Source organism: Salvia splendens, chromosome 12 (genome assembly GCF_004379255.2).
Source record: "Salvia splendens isolate huo1 chromosome 12, SspV2, whole genome shotgun sequence".
Lineage (NCBI taxonomy): Eukaryota > Viridiplantae > Streptophyta > Magnoliopsida > Lamiales > Lamiaceae > Salvia > Salvia splendens.
The window spans coordinates 4,999,924-5,022,901 of record NC_056043.1 but is presented as its reverse complement, the minus strand read 5'-3'; the positions used below and the strand labels follow the sequence as shown (position 1 = coordinate 5,022,901).

The following is a 22,978-nucleotide window of genomic DNA, read 5'->3' as shown; positions in this document are numbered from 1 at the left end:
GAAGAATTATAAAAAAAATCCTGAAAATTAGTTATACTCTGAAGGTTAGTTACTGGTTAGTACTAATTCACTAATAAAAAAGCACAATTTACCGGTGTTTTTGATGAAATGAACTAATTAAGTCTATTTTAATAACAATCCCACGCTTTATCATCAACATACACAATATATTAAATCAAATGTCAAATAGATGTATGCAGGACACATGGTGGCCGGCGAATTAATCAATAAATGAGGCTGTGCCTAATTGACCATTACTAATTACTTTCTAGTCTCTAATCAATGCCTCCCATGAATTTCATTTTGTTAAATGTCACAACATATTTTCTCTCATGCTCTCTTACTTATTTCAACCTTTTAAATGTCACAACAAATTAACTTAATTAAGTAATCTCTTTGAACATTAACACAAAATTAACGCTATATTTAATTGATTAATATATAATTAGTAAAGAAGTAATTGTAATTAAACTGTGACAATATGCTTTAAATATCTGTTTATATCCAGAACTTTAAATGTAAATGTAATATTCATATAAATATGTTGAGAGAAATTGAGAACGTTGATTGCGTATCTAATATTTGCCAAATCCATAATATATGTAGAATATTTGTCACACGATCTAGCATGGAACATGATCAGACATCAAGTAAAGAAAGACACGTACAAGTAGGGCTGGCAAATCGTGCGGATTGGGTCGTTATCGGGTCAACTTGATAATGACCCAACCCAATAAGGCCTAACCTGAACCCGACCTGTTAAGGAAACTGTAAATCCGAACACGAACCCGACCTGCTACCTTCAAATCCGAACACGACCCGCACCCGACACGAACCCGTTATCGACACGATATAATATGGGTTGACACGACACGATAACAACCCGAACCTGATATTACACGATTAAAACCTAATATTACACGATTAAACCTTAATTTTTAACCTAATTTACACAATTAAAATTCGTTTTATACTATTTAAACCTAATTTATAAGAAATTAAAAAATTAAAGTAATATATATATTTTTTAAATAATAATAAAAATAATAATATTATTTTTAATGGGTTACCCGTATCCGACCCGCATCCGACCCGAACCCAACCCGAAATTATCGGGTTCTTAATGGGTCAACCCGATAAGGACACGGATCCAATAAGACTTGACCTCAACCCAATAATTTCGTGCGGATTCGTGTCGGATTATCGTGTCGTGTCGAAAATTGCCAGCCCTACGTACAAACAAACAAATGAACTCAATCATGCCTTTTTCAATTATTAGGCCATCCACAACGCTGTTTCTATATCGTTCCTAAACCGTTCCTTAAACTACTATTTACGGGCCCCACTGTACTTTTTAACTCCATTTCTTAACTAAGGAACGGAACCTGCAACCCTCCGTTCCTTATCCGTTCCTTAACCGTTCCTTAAATTACTATTCATTCAATTTCATTTTTTATTTTTATTTTCAACTCAATTCAATTAACACAAACACACTTCATTAAACATTACTAATTGGAATAACAAAATTATAAAGAAGAATAATAAAACATTAAACATTACTAATTGGAATAACAAAATTATAAAGAAGAATAATAAAACACTAAACATTACTAATTGGAATAACACATTACTCAATTCAATTAACCCAAACACACTTCATTAAGCATTAAACATTACTAATCGGAATAACAAAACATTATTAAAAACCAAACCCTTCTTCTTCTTCTTCCTCAACCTCCTCCACCACTACGCTGCCCACCCCGACGCCACCCCCTCCTCACCTTCAAATCCACCGCCGACCCCTCCAACTCCCTCCTCCGCACGACGCAGTGGGCGTCACGCACACGCAGGGGCGAGCCACGTCGCCGAAGCGCGTGGCGGCACACACTGTGCCGCGTCTCGTGCCGGCGGCACCCGGAACGACATGGGAACGACACGCCGACGGAACGCAGCGCCGCAACGCGTCGCGCGCCGGTTTCATTCCGCCGGAACGAAACGCGGAACGGCTGCGACCTGCGTTGCGGGTGCTCTTAGGGAAAGATGTACACGTACACTATAGGTTGTTTTTCGATAGATTGAAATGTTTCTTTTAAATAAAATAAATTGGTGTCGAGATCTTTGAATTATAAAAGAGCACTAATCTGAAGGTCAATTGGCCAGAATCTTTCATATTAATAAAGAGAAGGTGATACAGGAAAATAAAGTTTTTCATTTTACTTTGAAAACGTGGAAGAGGATCAAACAATAAGGAAAGGAAATAAACATAAAATTCGTTGCTTTAAAGGATCAAAAACTAAATTCGTTCTCTCAAAGCATCCGCACACCCATAGAAAATGGCCACACGCCATTAATTAATAAATGTAAAATGCATTGTCAAGGCTCCAATTGTTTAGATATACTATATCTTATTTTATATTCAAGGAAATCTAATAAGTATTACTACTTTGTTATTTGTGAATATACATATTTTAGTGTTATAACTGAATTTTTGGATCAAAATATGAAAAAAAATAGCTGTGCTTGTATTGTGAGCTGAAAAAGATTAATACATAATTCGAAAATAAATACTCACATAAAAATATTTATTTTCCTTTTTTTCATAGTCACCGACTATTAATATAACTAAGGTGAACTTCTTTCTTAACTCATGAAATAAAATTGAAGTAGTATCTTTTTCAGCTCACAATACAAGCACAGCTATATTTTCTTTTTTCAAAATTTGGTCCATAAATTTAATGTACAGTATAACACTAAAATATGCATACAAATAATAAAATAAACAATTCAAAAAAAATAAGGACAATTTTATAATTTTTTGAGTATGTGAAAAAATGAGTACTATCAAAAGTAATTTGATATCGGAGGAGATAATATATCTCAAAACTAGAGATGTAAAGTGGGCCGGGCCAGCCCGGCCCGGATCAGGCCCATTGTGGCCCGGCCCGCTAGTGAAATAGAGTCGGCCTGGGCTGGGCTGAGGAGTTTACTCGGGCTACAATTGGACTGTTTTAAAAACCCAGGACCGGCCCGTGCCCAGGACCATCTGAAGCCCGGCCCAGGACCGGCCCAGCTTATGTCTTTGCCTTATAGTTATACCTATGTTTTCATACTATCTTTTAAACTATATATAAGCCTACACAAACTAAATCACCAAAACTATATTAGTACCATGGAGATTTAAATATAACATTCTGAAATTACAATTCATGATTTCCATTAATTATAGGAGATTCATTTTAAACTAATTTCTTTCTTCACAGAATAGTAGATTCGAGTGCTAAAATTGTTTTGCATAAGATTAATTCTTCCATAATTATAGTGATGAAATAGTTAAATTTTTTATGTGTATACTCTATATATATATATATATATATATATATATATAGGGTAGTGATCAAGATATAACTATTTTTAAGTGTATAACTAGAGAACAAATCTCAGCCACACATCTTAATGGAACAAATATTATTTATTTTAATAAAATAAAATATGCTGAGGGTATTTTTGGAAATTACTTTCTGAATTAAAACATGCGATCAAATTACGCGAAATCTTCCAAATCTGCGATCCTTTCTTCTTCCAAATCGTAATTCTGAGCTGGGGGTGGCGCCGGAGAGGATACTGGCGGCGGTGGGGGAGCTGGCAAAGGCGATCGGGGCGGAGGGGCTGTTGGCGGATTCAATCGTCGCGCCAATGCTGAAAAAACCCCAAATCAAAACCTACCTCTACTTCGGACTCACCGGAATCAGCGTCGACGGGTAAGGAGACGCAACGATGATCTGCCGTAGAAGAGAAGCGGAGTTTCGGAACAAGAGCGGGGCGCGGTGGCTGTAGGCTCTAAGATTCGTCTTCGATATAGTTAGTTTCCGTCTACGTTTAATGTTACTGATGTATCTTGTGATTTTACTTCACTCTTGTTTACAAAACATCACTCTTGTTCTGATTTTACTTCACTCTTGTTCACAAAACACATCACTCTTGTTCTGATTTCACTTCACTCTTGTTCACAAAGCACATCACTCTTGTTCTGATTTCACTTCACTCTTGTTCACAAAACACATCACTCTTGTTCTGATTTCACTTCACTCTTGTTCTGATTTTACTTCACTCTTGTTCACAAAACACATCACTCTTGTTCTGATTTCACTTCACTCTTGTTCACAAAACACATCACTCTTGTTCTGATTTCACTTCACTCTTGTTCTGATTTTACTTCATTCTTGTTCACAAAACACATCACTTTTGTTCTGATTTTACTTCTCTCTTGTTTACAAAACATCACTCTTGTTCTGATTTTACTTCACTCTTGTTCACAAAATACATCACTCTTGTTCTGATTTCACTTCACTCTTGTTCACAAAACACATCACTCTTATTATGATTTTACTTCACTCTTGTTCACAAAACACATCACTCTTATTGTGATTTTACTTCACTCTTGTTCTGATTTTACTTCACTCTTGTTCACAAAACACATCACTCTTGTTCTGATTTCACTTCACTCTTGTTCACAAAACACATCACTCTTGTTCTGATTTCACTTCACTCTTGTTCTGATTTTACTTCACTCTTGTTCACAAAACACATCACTCTTGTTCTGATTTTACTTCACTCTTGTTTACAAAACACATCACTCTTAGCATGATTTTACTTCACTCTTCACTCTTAGCATGATTATTTTTGGGACAATTCAACATTGATATTATAATTAGATCAGAGCAAGAAGAAACAGAAAGGGGCTACATCTGAAATGCATAGCTAAAATCTCACAAAAGTCAAATACTACACTACATCCCATCATAAAAATTGCAACGATAGCTTATCACCTAATGTTAATTCCCTAATTAAAGGAAATCAAAACTAAGAAAAACAGAAGATAAATTGGGAAATACAGGCTAAATTATATCATAGATCTGTGTGTTCCCGCTCGGGGTCAGATGCCACGATCATGTGCGACAAGATGTCGTAGAGCGGCCCGCCCTTGGCCATCGCCTCCTTCTTCTCCTTGATCACCGCGATGAGCTCCTTCCGGAGCGCCGCCGCCGCCTTGTTGACGGTGGCGGTGTTGTTGGCCGCTGGAAGAGTGATGATTGGAGACACCGATGCAGATTCCTTCGTCGGGGAAAGAGAGTCACTTGAATCGCGAAAATATTGATAATTTCCAATCGAATTCCTCTTCAATCGGACGAATCGGCGGTAGGAGAGCTGAGAACTATTTTGCAGAAGAAGGAAGAGGAGGACTGGAGGAGAAGAGAAGAATGCGGTTTCTTTTTCAAATGCCAATGATGTAATCTAATTTTGGATGTGCAATGACCATTATACCCCCGCCTTATTATTGTGGAGTAAATTTGTGATTGAGGGAACTAATATCTCATTAAATTCAAAAATTAATACTAGCCCTTGATTTTTTTGATCTTGTGGCTATTATTTGTTCTCTAGTTATATGGTTAAGAGGTGTTTGCCATAGATCATGACCCTATATATATATATATATATATATATATATATATATATATATATATATATATATATATATTAGATCGTGTATTATAATATGTGTATGTTATAATATGTATATAGTATTTTGTGGGATTATATATAATTATATGGTATTGCATATATACCTATAGGGATGTATTCATTTCCTTTTTGTATCTTTTGTTCTATTGTTCTTTTTAATCTCAGCCCCACGATTTTATCATCCGACGGTTAGATTGATGTCACGTGTCATTTAATAATGCAGATTTTTAGTTGAATAATGCACACCGATTAATAATGCACCATTATAGTGTAATAATGCAGATTTTCAGTTGAATAATGCACATCGACTAATAATGCACCATTATAGTGTAATAATGCAGATCATCACAATCATCCAATTCAAGGATCCAAGGGTTGTGATTAAAAAGAAGCTTGGACTGCGAAGGACATTAACACACCACTATACCTATATATCCATATACATAGACACGATTAGACATCACCAAACCGAACCGGCCCGGAACCGTCACCGGCGGTTCCGAACCGGAACCGGAACCGGAACCGTCGGCGGCGGTTCGAACCGTGATAGGAACCGACGGTTCCGACGGGCCGGTTCAGGTTCAAGAAATTTGCGAACCGTAACCGACGGTTCCGAACCGCCGGTTTCGCCGGAACCGACGGTTCCGACACCTTTTCAGGCTACCACCGGCCTATACGTAGCCTTTTCAGAAACCGGGTCAGAAACCGCCGGTTTTCGTTAGAAAACCGTTGATGAAACCGGCGGTTTCTGACCAAAAACCGACGGTTCAAGGAGTAAACCGGCGGTTCCGCCGGATTTCAAAATTTTGAAATTTGAAATTTGAAATTTTTTCTTTTTTTTCTTTTTTTTAATCACATTTTTCCCCTATAAATACCCCCTCTTCTTCATTTTCTACTTATCACATTCTTGTGTTGATAAGAATTTCTCTCTCAATCTCAATTTCTCTATTCTCCATCCTCATTCTCTCAAGTTGTTTACGTTATTTGCGCTCATAATTTACTCACGTTGTTCTTGTTCACGTTATCATATTCACATAAACACTACTCTCTATTCTCTACTTCCAATTTCCATAATATCATGTCTTCATCTCGTCGTGGTGGCGATCGGGGCAACGGTAAAATTGCAAATTACAACGGTAAAATTGCAAATTACAACTTTAAAATTACAAATTACAACTTAAAATTTACAAATTACAACTTAAAATTACAAACTACAACTTCAAAATTGCAAATTACAACTATTACTTAACATTACAAATTACAACTTTAAAATTACAAATTACAACAATTACAAATCGAAAAATTTAATTACAAGTTACTTACAACTCAACAATTACAAGTTACAACAATTATAAATCGAAAATTTTTAATATAAGTTACAACAATTACAAATTTACAACTTACAAGTGTTGACAAAAAAGACTTAGAAGATCATTAAAAGATATTCCTCATTTGATAAGTATCTTATTGGTGAAAAAGTGGGTAATGGGTATCTTTGGGGCAGATGGTACTGGAAAACAAATTTATATATGGAATCTGGATGAATGAGGATCAGATTATAGTTTAAAATGGGAAGCTGGGTTCACTGGCGGGAGTTCGTTTCATCAGGCCATCAGGGTGGAATATTCATCAGGGTGGCCACAGTGGCAATAGCCCAGCAATAGCCCAGCCATAGCCCAGCCACAAACTCCTCCTGCCACGTCATCAATACTAAAAATCCTTCTGCCACATCAGAAATAGCCCAGCCATAGCCCAGCCATATCATAAATAGCCCAACCACATCAATAGCCACATCACTAAATAACACAATATACGGAATTTAATTTACGAGACATATAAGGGAAACATTAATAATACTATTTTACTTTTAAAAAAATACAAAAAATTTAAAAAGTACAATAAATTAAAAAAAAGTACTAGAATTTTAAAAAAGTACATTAATAATAAAAATTACATTAAAAAAGTACATTACTTAAAAAAAAATCACTCGGTGGCTCCCTCGATTCCGTCGTCGCCGTCGCCGTCGCCACCGTCACCGCCGGATCTGTCGCCACCGCCTCCGCCGCCTCCGTCGCCACTGTCACCGCCACCTCCGCTGCCACCGCCGCTGCCGCCTCCACGCAGATCGTCATTCATGCTCTCGAGCAATGTGAAGAGAAATCTCTTCTCCTGGGGGTCCGTCGCCGCTCGCCATTCGGCTAACGTCTTCACCATCATCTGACGCGTTTGTTGACGCGCGAAGTACTTGAGATCCTCTGTAGACTGGCGGTCAAAGGGGGATGCCGACTGGACCTCCTGGGAACCCCCGGCGGCCCCCCTCGCCGCCCGTTGCGCCCGCTTTTGCCCAACGGGGCGAGGTCGGCGGCCGAACGAACGAGGGGTGGGGAGCACCTGGTCCGTCTCGGGGAGGTCGTGGGAACCACCGTTGCTGCCGCTGAAATCCCCGGTATAGTTCAATCGTTGCCGTTTCGGCCAGCCAGCATCGACACCTACTCGGAACTTCTCAGAGTCGTTCAGCACAAGATAGCAGTTCCAGTAGGTGAAGTCCTTATACAACCCGGGCTGGGGGAAGGCTTTCTCCGCTATCCTCCTGCAGTCGTCCTCCGTTTGGCCACTACTCTGCATGCGGAGGGCGTTGGCGTACAAACCCGAAAATCGGGAGACGGCAGCCCTGATTCGGTTCCACGCCTTCCGGCAATCCTCCCCGTTGTGTGGCCTCCCCTCCGGGCAAAATCGCTGGTAGGCTGCTGCTACCTTGCCCCACATGTTGACGATCCTCTGGTTATTAGAAACAAGAGGATCGTCGCAAACACTCACCCACGCCCTTGACAGGGCAACGTTTTCCTCGTCCGTCCACCTTCTCCGTGCCGTGGGGTCATCCCCACCCGGCTGCGACGACTCCCCGACCTTCTTTCCCTTGCCCTTCTTCTTTGGGGCGCCACTACCCTGCACTGCTCCCCCCGTTTGAACGGGAGTTTCCGGAACTCCGAGACTATCAAACCCCAAATCCGCCAACGAAAATTCATCAAAACCGCTCGGCGTGAACTGCGCATCCGTTGGGGTCGATGTGTGCGACGAAGCAGTGCTGAAATCAAAACTGGGGCGATAGACGTTCCCCCGCGTCACTTGCGTCGCCGGTACTCCCCCCGGCGTCCCCTGTATCGCAGGTACTCCCCCCGGCGTCCCCTGCATCGCAGGTACTTCCCCCGGCGTCCCCTGCATCGCCGGTACTCCCCCGGGCATCATCTGCATATTGGGTGCCCACCCCGGCATCATCTGCATATTGGGTCCCCAACCCGGCACCGCCGGGAACCCCCCCGACGGACTCCCTCCGGTCGGCAACCCGGGTAGCATCTGCTGCCACGGGTATATGTTGTAGTACCCGGGCATCTGCCACGGGTACATGTTGTAGTACCACGGGTACATGTTGAGAACCACTCGTCCCTGAACTCGGCTCGTTGTTTAGATCCATTTCTCGGTGTTTATCTTGTATAGAAATTTAGATAGAGAGAGTACTCGTTAATACAAGTGGTGCGAATGAAAATGAAGTGCAAATCGCGTATATATAGTGTCGGGACAATTTAAAAAAAATAAAAAAAAACGCTGGGCGATGCGCTGGGCGATCCCGACGCTGCAATGGCGCCGAGCGGATCGCCCAGCGCCCGGCGACCGCCTAGCGCTAGGCGATTTTTAATTCCGAAAAACCGCTCGGCGGTTTTCGGAGGCTGCAATGGTTCGCCTAGCGACCACCTAGCGCCGGCGCTCGGCTAGGCGGTGCGCTAGGCGCCATTGTGGATAAGCATGCATTAAATTTTGCCCCGCCCAGCCCGGCACACTTACTAACTGGCTCGGGCTCCGGCTGGGCCCATCCATGTAAACCAAAACCCCGGCCCGGCCCACTTGACACCGGTACTCAAAACTCATATTGATTTGAGAAGTATTACAAAGAAACAATAGTGTTTCAGAAGTATAGTACCATGAGAGATCAAATTAGAAGTAGAACGTAAAAGCAATTAATTTAGGAGTAGTATACGTTTGAGGTTGAGCATTAAAAAGAACAACAATTTTCACTCGTTTCTCCAAAATATAAATAAATCATCAATCAACCAAACCAACCTCAAGTGTAGTACAAGCAAACAAATCAACTAAGTAATCAAACTCAAACCCCACTCTCTCTCTCTCTCTCTCTCCAAAAAATCAAGAAACAGAGGCAACACCAATTACTCTGCATATACTTCACTATCACTGAACTCATAAAAGTTACGATCACCAATAACCTGGCGTGCCGGCTAGTCTCTGTGTTCGCTCGCTCTCACAAATCCATTTTCTCTACCCTCAGATAGTGAAAGTGTGTATATATATATAGAGAGAGAGAGATTGAAGGAGGTGTGAGAGTGAAGTGAGTAAATATATGAGGAAAGCAGAGACAAGCCAAGCTGGGAAAGCACGCCGATCACTTCTTGGAAGGTATTTTGGACTGCATCCATGATATCACCGCCGCGCTCCTCTTCTCCCGGATGACCGCCGCCGTTGCCTACCGCGTCGACACCACGTCGCGCCTCGCTCAGTGGCGGATTAACGATTTGGCCGCTGCCACTTACAGGAAATCAGACCCTTTCAAGATTGGCCTCTGGAATTGGTTAGTTTCATTTTCCACTTTTTCCTCTAATCAGAATAAGGAAAAGGGGTTCAAGAAAATACTTATTAAAGTTGTAATCTTGATGCTAATGGAATGTAAGGGTTTCATCATTCTAATCAGTTTTTGGTATTTCCATTGAAGGCATTTATCTGTGGAAAAGAGCCGAACACTGATCATTAGATTGTCTCCTGAGCTATCATCTTTACCCAAAGAAAACCCCCCAATACCAATAGCATCTTTTATGATCAAAGTCATCAGCCTTACAGCAGGGGAGCGAAAGTGTTTTGTTCATCCAGGTAAATCATCTCAATCTCACTATGCTGTTTAATGGAAACCCACACTTAATTTCATGACTTACAACCTATAGTTACTTGTAGATGTTATTGATAAGCAGCTCCAAAGCAGTGAGGATTTTGTATGGACAGTTGAGGTTCCTTTAAGTGGCAAATTTATCGTCGACATTGAGTTTCTTGACATCAAAACTGCTCCTCCGGATGTAAGACAACAATCACTTTTCATTATTGTAATTTGTAACTAAATGAAATGGAAACTTACTTGTGGAAAGCACAGGGGGGAGAGCCTTGCTCGATTTGGAGTGGAGGGCTCACGTGTGGCCAGTCTAATCATACGGCTATTGCATTACTTGGTCGAATGCTGTCTGAGGGCATTCAAACCGATGTAACAATCAATGCATCTGACGGTAGCATCTCAGCACACCGGGCCATTCTTGCATCCAGGTCTCCTATCATCCGCAGCATGTTCCTGCACGAACTCAAGGGGAAGGAAACGGCTGCCATAGACATTTCCGACATGTCAATTGAAGCCTGTAGAGCTTTACTGAACTACATGTATGGAAATGTGAAGAAAGAGGAGTTCTTGCCACACAGGCTGTCCCTTCTTCACGCAGCTGATAAGTACGAGATTTCAGACCTGAAGGATGCCTGCCACGAGAGCCTGCTGGAGGATATCAACACGATAAATGTGCTGGAGAGGCTCCAGAACGCCAGTGTGTATCATCTGCCAGAGCTGAAGAGCAGCTGCCTGCTATATCTTGTGAAGTTCGGCAAGATCTATGATATCCGAGATGAATTCAGATCGTTTCTGCAATGCGCAGATAGAGAGCTCATAGCTGAGATATTTGACCAAGTTCTTGGCGCCTGGAAGGGGTTCTGAAATCCTATGTAATCAAGGATGGATATTCTTTGGTTCAATTTGCAATTGTTTGTTGGCTAGTAAATGTTACTATCATTAAAGGTATTGATTTAATGTAAACTGAGCATATCAGCAAAGTCCAGTTTGTACAAGCTGGTGTGCTATATATATAGAAAGGAGAATGTAAGATGTGAATATGATTGAAATCAATAGAAAGAGTGTTTGTTATTTTCCTTCACATATCAAACAGTTTGGATTTGAATGTATGAATCTTCAGTTTTACATACTAAAACATCAGAAACCATCTCAGATCATCTACCTAGTTTCTGAAACAGAGTTTAAATACAATAGAATCGAACAAACGAATCATCAGTAATCCATCCTAATCGGCTATCTGAGACGGGATCTTCTACTAGAAAATTTTTATTTCATCAATGGTTTCACTGACTGCAATATTACACATAGTGATTCTCTATAAGAAAAGGGGGTTGTGGATGGGAGTACCTGATAAAAGAGCAGCTTAGTTGAAGAATTCAGTCTCTCCATTTTCTTACATAGGGAGATATATATAGTGAGATGCCATTTCATAAAGTGGGAAAGAATATGGAGGGAATATTATGAGGATCTATCTAAGACACTACCAAGGACCAATATCTTATTGTTTATTGTATAAATTATCTTTAGAGTTTTATCATATTGGCCAACATAAAAAGTTTCCAACTTTAAATAATCTTATTAATCTTAGTCTCAGATAAATCAGAAATGAGTTATCAATTCATAGCAATTAAATGCAGGCCTTAAGTCTTACAAATCAACAAAAAATCTTAAAATTGGACCTTTAAATTTGATTTTGTAGAGAAAAAAGTTGATATAAAATAGCCAGAATTCAAAAGATCTAAGGCCACCCGCAACGCGTCTCGCGGGTGGCTCGTATCTCGTCCCGCCGAGACGAGACGGCGGCAAGACGCGTTGCAGCGCCCCGTCTCGTCCCGCCGAGACGAGACGGCGGCAAGACGCGTTGCAGCGCCCCGTCTCGTCCCGGTCTTGCCGAGACGCCCGTCCCACCGAGACACCTCGCGGGCTGTCTCGCCACGCGCTTGCGCGACGTGGCGCGCTCCGGCGCCATGCGTGACGCCCACTCGCCGGCCCGCGAGTGGGCTTCGTCACGCAGATGCAATAGATCATTTTTTTTAAAATTCAAATTTAATTAAAAAAATAAATAAACGGTAATATTACCGTTTTTCGACCGTTTTCCTTCTTTTTTTATTTTTATTTTATTTTTTTTACTCTATAAATACTCATATTTCATCCTCATTTCACAAACAAATACACATCAAATCCTCCAAATCATCTCCATTTCCTCTCCAATTTTCATCTAACCTCTCATCACAAAATGTCCGGCGACGAAAACTCTGGCGGTGGCGGCTCCGGCGGGTTTGACATCAACGCGTTTGGCGACTGGGGGGCATGTACAACGTGTTGGGTGGTTCCGGATCAGGTTCGTCTACGCCGGGCACCCAGGGCTCGTCGACGCCGGGGGTACCAACCATCCCATTTTGATGTGGATGCATACGCTCGTCCCTCCGCACCGAGGTATTCGCAGGGATAATCCCAAATTCGGGAGGATTAACCGGATGAACCACATCCGTATGGAGGACGAGGCGGTGGAAGCTCCAGGGCATTCGAAGACGTGGAGGAAGAGGCGGAGGCGGTCGAGGAGGATGAGGATGTAGGCCGGCATCCGTACAGCCACAAGGACACGATGACTGTGTACAACGCATGGATCATCGTCTCGTATGATCCCATCGTCGGGAATCAACAATCCCGGAAGTGCTTCTGGGAAAGTGTTTCTGGGAAAAGGTCACCGAGGCCTACAACGAGATCAAGCCAAGAGGGTCCCGCCGCCGCACATTGAAGATGCTCCGCGCTCACTTTGACCGAGTCGAGAGGGAGGTCAAAAAATTCTGCGGCATCTACAAGAACGAAGCGGCTCATTACCAAAGCAGAGACATTCTGAGATCGACTTTGCGAGTCTACTTCGACGACACCGGAAAAGAATTCAGACATGTCGATGTCTGGGAGGCCGTCAAAGACGAGGAAAGGTGGGCCGGCGGTTTGCAGTCCAGGTCGGTCTCGAAGAGCACGAAGCACACGGCGGGTGGCCAATACTAGGGATGTCAATCGGGCCAACCCGTTCGGGTTGGGGCCAACCCGTTCGGGTTGTCGGGCCATTCGGGTACGGGCTATTCGGGTTATAATTTTTTCGGGTTATAAAAGTTCGACCCTAACCCTAACCCTTCGGGTTTCGGGCTAACCCACCGGGTTATTCGGGCCAATGAGTATTTTTAATTCTTTTTTTCAAAAAAATAATACTTATTTTAAATTTTCTTTAATTATATATATATTTTTAATTAATCATTCAACAATGAAATACGTATTTTTAATTTTTTTTTAATATTTTAAAAAAGATTAAGTTATTTAAATTTAAATAACTTATTCATTACATAATTATTTACAAAATATCTATCAATAGTATGTTTATGTTTATGTATTTAAAACATAAATCAACACTTTATTTAAAAATTCAAACATAAATCAATTCGTAGAAAATTAAATAAAATTTTCATAACGTTAGAGGTGCATCGTAGATGTAACAAAAATATTTTGAATTGTTAAAGAGTGAATTATCAAGATGCTAGCTAATTGGAGTAACTCTAAGTTTTCTTGAATTATGATTGGTCAAATTTAATTTATTCCAGCTGTAAATAAGTCAAATAATAAGTTATCTTTGTTTTAAGAATCATCAAAGTACGCATAATTCAATGACGAAGCGGCGTCAAAACACTTTGCACTATTATATTGGAAATATACTAAAAAAAGCTTTTATATACGAGTATTTATGAATCCATGAACCACATCATGATTTTTTTCGTGATCTTATATAGTCGGTTGACATATTTGGATTTTGCATGGTTTTAGAGAGTTGTCTTGGATGATTTTGATTATATTTCTATATTTTGGTATGTTTACATCTTTGTTGAGAAATGATAGAAAATGGATTAGAAAATGTACACAAAATATGTGGATGTGCAGCAGCCTTGTTTGAGTCAATGTTTCTCGTGATTTTGAAGTCTGATAAACCTCTAATACATATCATTCTCTTCGTCTTCGAAAGAGCTTCGCGTGGATATATTGCACTCCTCAATCGGAGCTTTGTAGAGAAAGTTATGACCGTTACAAAAACTGCTCGCTGTGCAGAAGCCTTCAACCCGACGGGCCGACCCGTAACCCGAACGGGTCAGCCCGCCTAACCCGACAACCCGAATGGGTCAGCCCGAATGGCCCGATTTTAAATTCGGACTGTGAAATTACAACCCTAACCCTGTATTTTTATCGGGTTATTCGGGCCGGCCCGCGGGTTCGGGTTACATTGACATCCCTAGCCAATACTCGTCTAGTGGGGGCGGTTCGGGCAGCACCGCACAAGAGGCTGTCTCGCAGGAGGTTGAGGGCACGGCAGACGATGACGGGGGGTCCTCCCGTGTGCGCCGTCGACCGCAAGGGACCAAGGCGGCGAAGGCGGCTAGAGGGAGGAGGGGCCGAGGCGAATCAAGCCAGGCGAGCTCGAGCTCGGGCTCGAACACCCTATTGTCCATGTACTTGACTGCCACGATGGCGGACACTTCCCGTATGACGCCTCCACAATACCAAGCCCATCTTGCCGGAATTGAGTATATGACAAGACAAATTGATATTCCGCTTCCAGGTAGTTTGAGTGCACCGCCACCGCCTTCGGGAGATGATTCGCCGGTGGAGTAATTTTTTTAATTTCTATAAAATTGTATTTTAATTATGTTTTTATTTATTTATTTTGCCAAGAATTTAATTATGTATATTTTTTAGGATTTTAAGTTGTATTTTTATTTTATTTAATGAAGTGTGTTTTTTATTAATTGAATTTGTTGAAAAAAAATTAAAAAATGAAATTGAATAAATAGTAAGTTAAGAGATGGTTAAGAGACGGATAAGAGATGGAGGGTTGCAGGTTCTGTCTCTTAGTTAAGAGATGAAGTGAAAAGTACAGTGGGACCAATAAATAGGTAAGGGATGAGACGGTTAAGAGACGGCGTTGCGGATGGCCCAATACTATGTGAAAAGAACCTAAACCTTTTCAGAAATGTGACATGAATGTGCAAAAATAAAAAAGAAAATAACCAGTCCGTGTAAGTGTAACAATTATCCAAAATAAAAGTATCTACTTTGTCGAAATAATTAAAGAATTCATACGTACAGAGCATTAAACGAAGACATCAAGTACTTGCTAATTCCGTTTGGAATGAAGCAATCCGTTCCTTAAAATCCAATGTTTCTATAAATATTCCAACTCAGACAAAAAGCAAGAATTTTCTTTGCAGTTGCAGGGGCATCGCATCCCCTTCATCCGAAAAGAAATCCGGCAGCTTGTTCTTCGTTGCCATTAAAAAGCTTCAGAGCCTGAACCACCTGTTCTCTTCCAAACCCAAGTTCGACTAGCTTCGCAACTTTAGCTTCAAACTCAGCTCCCTGCAAAAATTCATCACTCAGGGGTTAGAAAGTCATACTAGTACCTAAACATAGCACGAGTAACATCTTTTGACCCAGGCAGAAGTAAAATTCATGACAAGGATCCCACAACTTAGTAAATGAGCTATAAACATATAAGCCTCAACGAAAAAAATCAGCTTTGCGAGAAAGGAGAGGTAACAGGCACAAATATACTAGTACGAAAGAGTAGATATCTTCATCAGATGAAGCAAGGAAATATACTTTATTAATAAAATTTAATTAAAGTTGAAAGTGGCAAAGAATGTGTACCTGGGAAGCATTGTTGCTGATACTTCCTGCAGATTGCAAGAAAGGGACATTAGTTTCCCATAGTATACGTCTAAAAGCACGTGTAAATGCCACAGAAAAGATGGGAGGAGAATCCCACAAAAATGGTGGATTGAATTTTGGAAGAGTAATCGATAACAAATAAGTGCAGAAACAACAATGTCCCTGCTACGTTAGGATATTTATCATGTGTCCTTATCTGCCATTTTACAGTGTTATGCCCCTTAGCCTATTACCTCTTGTAGAACTGCAAAACACTCATTGTCGTTTTTTGCATGAAACTTGTGTCATTGGGTCCAGGTATAAACACAGAAAAAGCAAAAGCCACGACAAAAATAATAGTAAGACTTTTTAAAAATATATTGACATATAACACTCACACACCATCTACAAATAAATGCAGATTCAAAATTGTCTGAACTAACCAGAAGGTCCACTAGGTGAACTGACGTTCTCTCTAGTTGCTGATGTTGCCTGAAAGTCAGAAGACATTTGTGAGATTTATTGGTTTGATTTACCTTGCATGGACATATATTTAAAGAACAAAAATCTAAAGCATTAAGCATAAAACATAAGTAATATGTTACTGTAGTACACAAGAATTTGACTTAGTTCTAGGAGAATATGTAATGATCTGACTGTCTGACATATAGAAATCATTCGTAAAACACAAAGCAGGGAAAAACCGAAAAATACGGATATAACTGAGCAGAACGGTCAAGTTTATCCTTACTTGTGCTCCTGAGCTCGAAGCATCCTTTGCATACCTCTCTTCATCCAGAAACTGTGATGGAATGTCCTTCTCTGAATTTCAATAACATTAGTCAAATGTGATCAAAACCGTAATTTTGAGCCATATATTCAACGATATAAATTTTTCCATAAACATGATAGCCTTCAAACAGATATACTATGCCAAACAACTACCTGCTAGGAAAGGTACAGAAACCTCTCCTCCACCAACTCTCAGTACATTCTCCTTTAGATCAATAATGCACTGCATATGATGACTTTATATCAAACCAAATATCCTAGAAGGATTAAAGAAATGTAAAGAAAAAGAATTGAACAAAACAAAAGAAAGTTACTTGGTGCTTGCGAAGCATATCCAGGCCAAAGAGAAATTCCATGTTGGGTGCATCCAGCACCATAAAGGAACACGGGTAGAATATACTTCCAATCTACATTGTTATGTAAGACCATGTTAAGCTTATATAAGGGATAATGCGTAATATGATATAACATTGTTCAGTCGCGAAAACACTAAATCACATCTGAACTCATGTTCCCAGGAAGCCTTAGTTAAGAATTGGTAAATGAATTTATCCAATTCTACAGCTTACACACTCCCAAGTCCCAACATAATTAGACATCAAAAAATAAAATTATCTCACATTTTTAGAATAAATATATACTTCCCTTTGTCATCTTCAACCAAAGTTCAATCTCTTTCTCTTATTTCCAAAACAAACAATAACCAAAACATAAATTCTTGCAAAACCAATTCTCCCATTTTCAGAACTCCCTTTTAAACTTCCCAGACACCTCTTAGTAATATATAAAAGCAACTGATCATTTTTTAGGCCTACCTTGATAGGAGCAACATGTATCCGACCCAAAATCTCAGACTGCCCAACTCCATGGGCAATACCCTTGTAGCGTGTATCCAAAAGCCTCAACAATCTGTAATGAACAATAGAATAGTATGACCACCCCAATCAGTCAACAATTATATCATCTAAAGAACATATAATGCAGCAAAAAATATAGTAATATCTTACCCCAAACGTTCAGCACAGCTTTTAGATATAATTGTTGACTGAGCTCCACTGTCAACAAAAGCCTGAAACAAAGAAAACAAGATTGTTTCACCTAGCTTAAAAAAAGAAAGTGTTTCTGCACATTAGCAGGAACATTATCCCCATCGTTCTCTATATTAAATATAACTACAAGCATTGCGCATATTGTCAAAATGGTTTTATATTCCAATCGATTTCAGTACAGTCCAACTTGAACTATACTAGTACGAAAAGTCTGGAATAGCCAAGCAGCTCACGGCTACCCAGTAATAACAGATAGCACCTTAACTGTGTGAGATATTGCAGCATGTCAGATACCCGTGTTAAGAAATAAAACTCAATCTAAACTTTTCCAAGCAACCTAATTAGTATGTCTTCTATGTCAGTCGGAGTGGATTCGCCAAACAGGAGACAGAGGCCTCATCTTTAAGATTCCAGATCTATCTATTTAGCCCCATATCTCTCTTTCATAGGACTTGCTATTATATTCCCACCTGGTCTCTTGAAAAAGCAACTGAAAAAGAAACAAACCAAACTAATTTATCAAATCATTACCTTCAGCGGAACACCATTAACTTCCATGTCAACATACAACATTACCTGAAAGTATGAACATTGATGTAAAACTTTATATTCAAAATACAATTAAGTACTCTGAATGGAAAGCTGGCAGTCATAATTACCACTCTTGCAAATGCCTCAGGGTTGTATTCCAAGGCTGCAGCCCAGTTTTCATCAATGCCTTTCTGCCAAAAACAATTACTGTTTGTTGGATCCAAAAATCTTTTTTATACAAATGTTAAAAACAACAATGTAAAGGTCAGAATAACTGAGTTAAGCAAAATTAAAATTCTCTAGATCCTGAATTGACATCAAAACCAGTCAAAAAGTATTCTAAACTGAATTTAAGATTCCTGCAATAAGCTTTTTGTCATCGGACACACACAGAGGTCTTAATGACATGGATACCAACTAAAACCAGTTCACTTAATCTACAAATTCTTTCATATTGAAAGATTTATTCGTTGCAGCAAACAGGAAAGGAATATAGGAAATATTTGGTTAATAAGCCAAAAGAAAATATTCAAAAATGGGTTCAGAAAACCAGTTTAGCATAACTATGAATGATCTTATTGATGAACAAATAAGTAAGGAGGTTCTGAACATAATATCGATGTCAAACTACGCTCTACAAATTATCTTGACATTAAATAGAGGAAAACTGAGCAACCTGGCGGATAGAGGCTTCTATTTTCTTTTGTGCCTCCACATCAAATGGATCTGCATAAAGTAAAGCCTGCCCAAATAAACAGCATTAAAAATAAAGAATATGAGTTTATTATGTATAAGAGAGAAATGCATTCACAACAAACCAGGAAAAGAAAAAACCAAAAGGTAGGCGCTAATAAAATATAAAACTAATGAGCTTATCAGTATTCTGATTGGAAAGTAACAAAGCAAATATTACTAAACAATGAGTGAAGAGATTCAGATGACAGCAGTTTAACTGTGAGTCGGGACTGCTATTTAAGAAATTGCATTATTATTTCATCCAACTTTCGCAGATTCCAGCCAAGGATCAGATGTGATGTATTATTAGAAGTTAGTAAATTCTTGAGAAGCAGGAAAAACAATCTCTCCAAGTCAATTATGAGATAGAAGGAAGCATCTAAACATAGCCATATGAAATTACAGCATTACTACACATGATCATCCCTGTGACAGGAAGCATGTACTGCTATATCTAATAGGGGAACTATAGAATGGGAACAATCCTAGATGAAGGAATAGTTGAGACAATACTGACCATTTCCTCTTCTTGTTGACGCCTTAATTCAGATTTCTGGCGATTACGTGCGCGCAAAATGTCTTGTAACCTGTTGAGATCATTTCCAAGTATGGCTTGTGCTAACTCCGGATCCCTCTATCAGTTCAAATAGCCATAGTAAGATCAGCACCAAATCTAAGTGCTAATGATTTAGATTTTTTGGATGCAAATATACCAAGAATCATAAAACCTAAAAACAAAGATGGAAGATTTGGAGAATAAAGCCAATCATCAATTCTAGCCCATCCCCCACCCCCCTGAATATAATACGTCAAAAGAAGAGAGGAAATAATCTTTTCAAAATACTGTAACTAAAAGGTAGTGGGCACTTTTAAAAGCCATAGTATAATATTTGAAGAGTAATATTTGAGTTCAAATCATGGCAGAGTTTTATGAGTGGATATAATCCATATTGATTTACCATGACTACTTTTCTCGTAAGCATGGTTGGAACTAATAACACAAGAGTCAGGCACCCCCATTAAGATCAAACACAAAAGTCAGGCACCCCCATTAAGATCAAACACAAGAGTCAGGCACCCCCATTAAGGTCTAACAAAAGAGTCAGGCACCTCATTAAGATAAAATATAGAGATCGCATTCATTTTTTAGCATAATCACATGTCTCAAATCACTCGGCACAAATTGGCTTCACATATGCATATTTGGATAGCTGCATATCAGGAAGAGAGGAACATAGAAATAAAGTTAGTTGTGTTTACAGCGATAGTATCACTGTCTTGACAACATACTTAGCACAGGATCCCAATCTTGTATAAGAGCATGACACAACATTGTCAAGATTAAATATTTATCATTTTCAAGTTCTACATCATTATGCCTGTACCAAGAACATGCATTATTTTTGTTTCTTTTTTAATAAACTAAAATAGGAAGCACTTTATTTGGTTTCCCAATCGTTATGGTACCTGAAATAGTTGTGCCATCAAATTTGAATCACTGCGCACTTGCTGTTGGAAAGCTGAGGGATTTACAGCTGAACCATCAGGATTGAAGCCTGTAGCTTCGTTTGAAGGTGCTCCAGCTCTATTTAAAGATCACAACAAAAACCCGTTCATTCCAAGGAAACACTTTAATTCCCATACACTCCCCAACAAAATTATTACTTTACCAAAAATTAAAGGGGGCAATTAAAAGAAGAGGGGGAGAGAAAGAAAAAAAATATGAGAAGCAGGTAATTAACATTATAGCATCATCCATTCAAACTATGCTATAGCTAAACATACAACTACATAGAAACTTTCCTAAATAGTAAATCTCAATGCCATAAATATTAAAACTTCAAGAATTCAAAGATAAACCTGGAACCAGAGGACGCGGCGTTCGGAACCATCATAACCAAATCTCCATCAGTAACACCCAGAGCACTCAATTTCTGAGAATTCCCCATCTCATTCCCGTTATGCAGCAATTGTTGTTGCTGCAGCGGCACGCGAGTCTGTTCACACACATTGAATTGCACATAATTCCATATCAAGAATCACAAACTATCCAAGAAACAAGCGAAACTAGAAAGAAACAATGACAAAACTAATAATCACCCCACCTCAACTTCAAGCAGAGCTTTCAAGTTCTCAACCTGTTTATTGTGCATTGAAAAACAAAAAAGAGAAAAATAATCAACGATACTTCAAAAATCGAGAGGAGGTAAAAAAATATAGGGTTCAGAAAGTTAGGGCAAATTACCGATTCGTCGCGATCGACTTCTAGCGTGACGATTTGCTCGTCGGTGGTCATGACGGTGATCTTCATCTTCTCCGGCGCGATTGGATTCGGATTCTTCGAGGATTTAGATTGTGGTATCCAAAATTAAGTATGAAGCTATGCAATTAATAAGAGAAGGCTCTAGATTTTCTACTACTCCGTTGATACTTTAACTAATGCCGAAAGTTATCTTCCTCGCCGTTGACTGATGCTTTCTAAGAAATCGGCCGCTTTACTTCTTCAGATATTTACCACTGCGGTGAATTTTCGGCTTCGGTAAAACCTGTATGCTAATTATCCGAGAAATTTCGGAATATGGGTTTAAATTCGCTGACCTTTCGAGATAAGGGATTCAATTCCCTGACCTTTCGAGATAAGGGATTCAATTCGCTTACCTTTCGAAATATGGGTTCGAGACATGCAAATTTTTCGGAATAAGGGTTTTACACTTTTTATATTTATTCTCTTCATTTTTCTTATTATTTCCCTTCCAATAATTATAGATTTACTAAACTATCTTTTAACTCATCTCTCAAAAAATTCATTTTACCTCCCTCCAAACTTATTAATCACCCCATTCACCATAAGCCTGCAACGTGAGGTGATCCAGCGACGGATCTACTCAGTGCCAAGCCCCCGCGCCAGCGGGGGCTTGCCCGGCGCCGGACCTCGAATCCCCCTTATACCGCTGTGCTCCGACCGTCTCCGCCCCAGAGCGAACCGCCGAGCCCTGACTCCGTCTCTGCCTCAATTTTAAAATCTGAAACTGAAAATTGGGGAAGAAGAAGAATGAAAAGTGGGCTTATTTATTTTGGGCTATTTAATTCATTATTGGGCTGCTCATTTATTTTGGGCCTTTTAATAAACTAAGTATCAATCAAACAATGCCAAATTGTCAACCCTACACAATTAGCCCAATTGCCCAAATCTTGACAGAAACTTCACGCCTGGAGCTCGCCGCTGCCTGGAGTTCGCGTGGATTTTCGAATTGCTAGATTTCGTCCGCCGCTGCCGGAGTTCTTCAGCGCGATTTAGGTAAGAATTCATGTAAATAGGTGATATATCATACTTGGTATGTAATTTATGGCTTAGTGCAGTACATCCCATTTGTCAAATCTCAAGTTCTATTTGCCTCAATGCTTTTTAATTTTGTTAGGTAAAAATAGAATTAGTATAAAATCATTTACATTGTCCAAATAGTATGTTTGTAAAGTTATTATTGTATGAATATATATATCATCTAGCACTAAGAAATTTTATTGTTATTGATTGTAGTTATGCATCGATATTTTTCCAAAAGACCAAGGAATGATTCAACTACTACAAGTGCTTCAAATGATAGTAGTATTCCAATTCCGAATCCGATCATGAACCAAGAAAGAATTAATGTTGCAAGTGTTGAATCTATTGTGGAAAACATAGATTGTGACCCGGGAAGACGGA

At 39.6% G+C, this 22,978-nt stretch overlaps 2 protein-coding genes across 2 annotated transcripts; one reads left to right on the top strand and one right to left on the bottom strand.

Annotated features, from left to right (window-relative positions):
* The first annotated feature begins 9,591 nt into the window (after window positions 1–9,591).
* On the top strand, window positions 9,592–11,539 carry LOC121759426 (BTB/POZ domain-containing protein At1g55760-like). Its single transcript, XM_042154998.1, has 4 exons — window positions 9,592–10,159; window positions 10,301–10,455; window positions 10,537–10,655; window positions 10,730–11,539. Exons 1-4 carry the CDS (start codon window positions 10,038–10,040, stop codon window positions 11,330–11,332), a joined length of 999 nt encoding a protein of 332 aa, XP_042010932.1. The 5' UTR covers window positions 9,592–10,037; the 3' UTR covers window positions 11,333–11,539.
* A 4,008-nt stretch (window positions 11,540–15,547) lies between these two features.
* Window positions 15,548–21,736, bottom strand: LOC121759648 (protein DNA-DAMAGE INDUCIBLE 1-like). The gene is made up of 16 exons (XM_042155307.1): window positions 21,518–21,736; window positions 21,378–21,410; window positions 21,133–21,269; window positions 20,740–20,857; window positions 19,790–19,906; window positions 19,214–19,279; window positions 18,666–18,728; window positions 18,538–18,582; window positions 17,965–18,026; window positions 17,773–17,866; window positions 17,272–17,364; window positions 17,111–17,180; window positions 16,917–16,987; window positions 16,609–16,657; window positions 16,166–16,191; window positions 15,548–15,874 (listed from the first exon to the last, which is right to left on the bottom strand). The coding sequence occupies exons 1-16, from the start codon at window positions 21,581–21,583 to the stop codon at window positions 15,749–15,751; spliced, it is 1,236 nt and encodes a 411-aa protein (XP_042011241.1). The 5' UTR covers window positions 21,584–21,736; the 3' UTR covers window positions 15,548–15,748.
* Between the last annotated feature and the right edge of the window lie 1,242 nt (window positions 21,737–22,978).

Excerpts from the sequence above, each read along its gene's own strand:
- LOC121759426 (XM_042154998.1), top strand. The coding sequence starts at position 10,038 with ATGACCGCCGCCGTTGCCTACCGCGTCGACACCACGTCGCGCCTCGCT. Across the intron at positions 10,160-10,300 it reads AAGATTGGCCTCTGGAATTG|GCATTTATCTGTGGAAAAGA; the intron begins GTTAGTTTCATT and ends TTTCCATTGAAG. Across the intron at positions 10,456-10,536 it reads AAAGTGTTTTGTTCATCCAG|ATGTTATTGATAAGCAGCTC; the intron begins GTAAATCATCTC and ends AGTTACTTGTAG.
- LOC121759648 (XM_042155307.1), bottom strand. The coding sequence starts at position 21,583 with ATGAAGATCACCGTCATGACCACCGACGAGCAAATCGTCACGCTAGAA. Across the intron at positions 21,411-21,517 it reads AAGTCGATCGCGACGAATCG|GTTGAGAACTTGAAAGCTCT; the intron begins GTAATTTGCCCT and ends CACAATAAACAG. Across the intron at positions 18,583-18,665 it reads CTGAGGCATTTGCAAGAGTG|GTAATGTTGTATGTTGACAT; the intron begins GTAATTATGACT and ends TCATACTTTCAG.